The sequence below is a fragment of the Anolis sagrei genome, chromosome 1 (assembly GCF_037176765.1).
Source record: "Anolis sagrei isolate rAnoSag1 chromosome 1, rAnoSag1.mat, whole genome shotgun sequence".
In the NCBI taxonomy this organism is placed as follows: Eukaryota; Metazoa; Chordata; class Lepidosauria; order Squamata; family Dactyloidae; genus Anolis; species Anolis sagrei.
The window spans coordinates 106,564,791-106,567,084 of NC_090021.1; the positions used below are offsets into that span (position 1 = coordinate 106,564,791).

At 34.0% G+C, this 2,294-nt stretch overlaps 1 protein-coding gene across 6 annotated transcripts in view; it reads left to right on the top strand.

The window, feature by feature from the left end:
• SYNCRIP (synaptotagmin binding cytoplasmic RNA interacting protein) overlaps positions 1-1,733 on the top strand; it is a 22,953-nt gene extending 21,220 nt beyond the window's left edge. For 3 of the 6 annotated variants that reach the window (XM_060752991.2, XM_060752993.2, XM_060752996.2), the window contains exon 11: positions 173-1,733. In XM_060752991.2, coding sequence (XP_060608974.1) covers positions 173-201 — 29 coding nt within the window. In that variant the 3' untranslated portion in view covers positions 202-1,733. The remainder of the gene's footprint in view (positions 1-172) is intronic. The other 3 variants (XM_060752992.2, XM_060752995.2, XM_060752997.2) reach the window with 1 other exon arrangement.
• The last annotated feature ends 561 nt before the right edge of the window (positions 1,734-2,294 follow it).

Here is a 2,294-nt window from a genome sequence, read left to right on the forward strand (position 1 = left end):
GAACAAAACAATAAGCCCAAAAAGACGGGAAGGGGGTTTAAAATAAGCAGAAATCAAATGATAGATTTTTCTTGGTTTAATTTATTACAAATTGTCTTGCTCATGTTTATAGACAGATTTACTGAATTGATTTTAAGATTTCTCTAACTACTTCCTTTTGTTACCTGGCTAGCAGGGAAAAGGGGTCGAGGCCGGTCCTGACCTGTTACAATGAAGACTGACTTGCTAAGTGGGATTACACCAGAAGCTTGCAGTGGAGTAATGGTAAGGAAATCAAGCAACCTTAAGTATCTCGACTGCATAGGAGCAAACTATTTTGTAGAAGATACTTCACGCGAAGATCATGGAATCAAATATGGGACACTTGGACTTTGATATGAATTTCTATTAAGTTTTCGCTGCAGTGCAAATTATAAATCTAAAGTTAATATTTTTCCCAATGTGTTTAACAAAATTATCTCTAGCATGGCCTCTTAAATGTTTTGTTCTTTAAAAAAAAGAAAAGAAGAAACATCTACTTAAAGTAGACACTTCCCTATAGTTTTTAAAACGGATTCCAAAACTGGTATTCTCTTATTGCTCTGACATTTTATTGCAGTTATATTAGGTGAATACCATCATTGGTTTCCTAAACTTTTATTTCTGCTCATGAAGGTTAATCATGGTTGTCTATATAGTAATCACTTTGAAATGTGTTCAGATACAGCAGTTTCAGGTGTAATCATCAGAGCTGGTTAGTCAGGCATTCCAGATAGTGGTTCTTTTCAGAACCTTTTTAAAGGGTTGGTTAACTACCTCAGTAGCAGAGGATTGAACTATACCCTATCTGTACTGTACATAGAAAATCTTTGTAGATAAAATCAAGGCTTGTTTAATTACGACATGAGGGCAGAATATATACCAAATGTAACATTCTTAGTTGCCTTTAATTTCAGAGGCTTTGTAAAAGAGTCCCTCTTGTCTGTCATAACAGGCCTTGTTTTTGTCGTATTTTGTGGCTGAAAAAGCAGCCTTGCTTCTTCAGATATTGTAGTTATTTGGATGTATAATAGTTTAGCAAGATGTTACTTTTTGTAAGACATCAAATGTTTAAAAAAGTGCATCAGCAACTTGTACTAAATACTGCAGTGTCCCTTTATAAAAGGTCAGACTAAAACTGACAACTGTACAGTGAAGCCTGACATTTGGATATTTTGAAGTTTTTCATAAATCATAGAAAATAGTATATGGCTGTAGTTTAGCTTTTTAGGTAAAGGTATGTTTTCTCATTAGTGCATTTCTTATCGCTGATTGCTGTAAAAAGAAACAGATCAGCTTTCCATTTTCTCTTTATGCAGATCATGATAACCTGTAGAGTAGAATACAATCATTTGTGCTATGTTTTAATTTTATGAAGCACCTTGATGACAGTGAGTGTTAAGTGGTGAAGCATCCTCTATTGAATCACCCTTCCAAAAAGTTTTGTCAAGTCCAGATATGCATAGATAACATAAAACTATGATTTAATATAGACTTGGCAGAAAGAGCTTCCCTTATGCCCTTCCCCAAAGGGATACTGCAGTTGTTACATACCCATAGGCACCACAGTAAGATCTGAAACACCGAATTAAGATTTTATACACACCAGTTCCCCAGTAAATGAAAAAATTAACAAAAAATAAATGTCATATGTTAAATGCTCATTGCAAACAATCATTTTGCATTCATGCAAATAAAATTGTTTTATACTGTAAGCTGGAGGCAAGTGTAACTTATTTTTGTAATAAAGTTTTTATTTTTTTTATGTGTCATTAATATAAATGTGTGTTAGTGCAGAAATCTTCTGGTTTAAAAACTTGTGCGCACACATTTCCGTTTGTTTACTTGTATTTACATTTTTAGAATAGCGGTTTCCAGTAGTCTATCTCTCACATTAATTGAATTTTTGTTATCCTAACAAACCATTTTAGTATATTGTATGTCAATTACTGGGATAGCTGGGACATAAAGTGTAATTTAAAATTTGTCAAATATTCATGGGAATATGTAAATGTGCCTTGCTAGTTAAGAGAGAAACTAAGTGGTGGGATGGTTAAAATGTTATCGTTTGATGAGACGCCTGTTGCCACAGTCTCATATACTGCCCATGGTAAAGTTCTTCTTTCCATATTTGAATAAGAAACGTGAGTGTTGCATCAGCTTCTGAAATCTTAAACTTGATAGGATGAGGCTTATGGAACGAAGGTTTGCTAAATGTAGCCTTAAATACTACTATGATTTCATTGTAATCCTTGGTGCTGGTAGACGCCAGTACC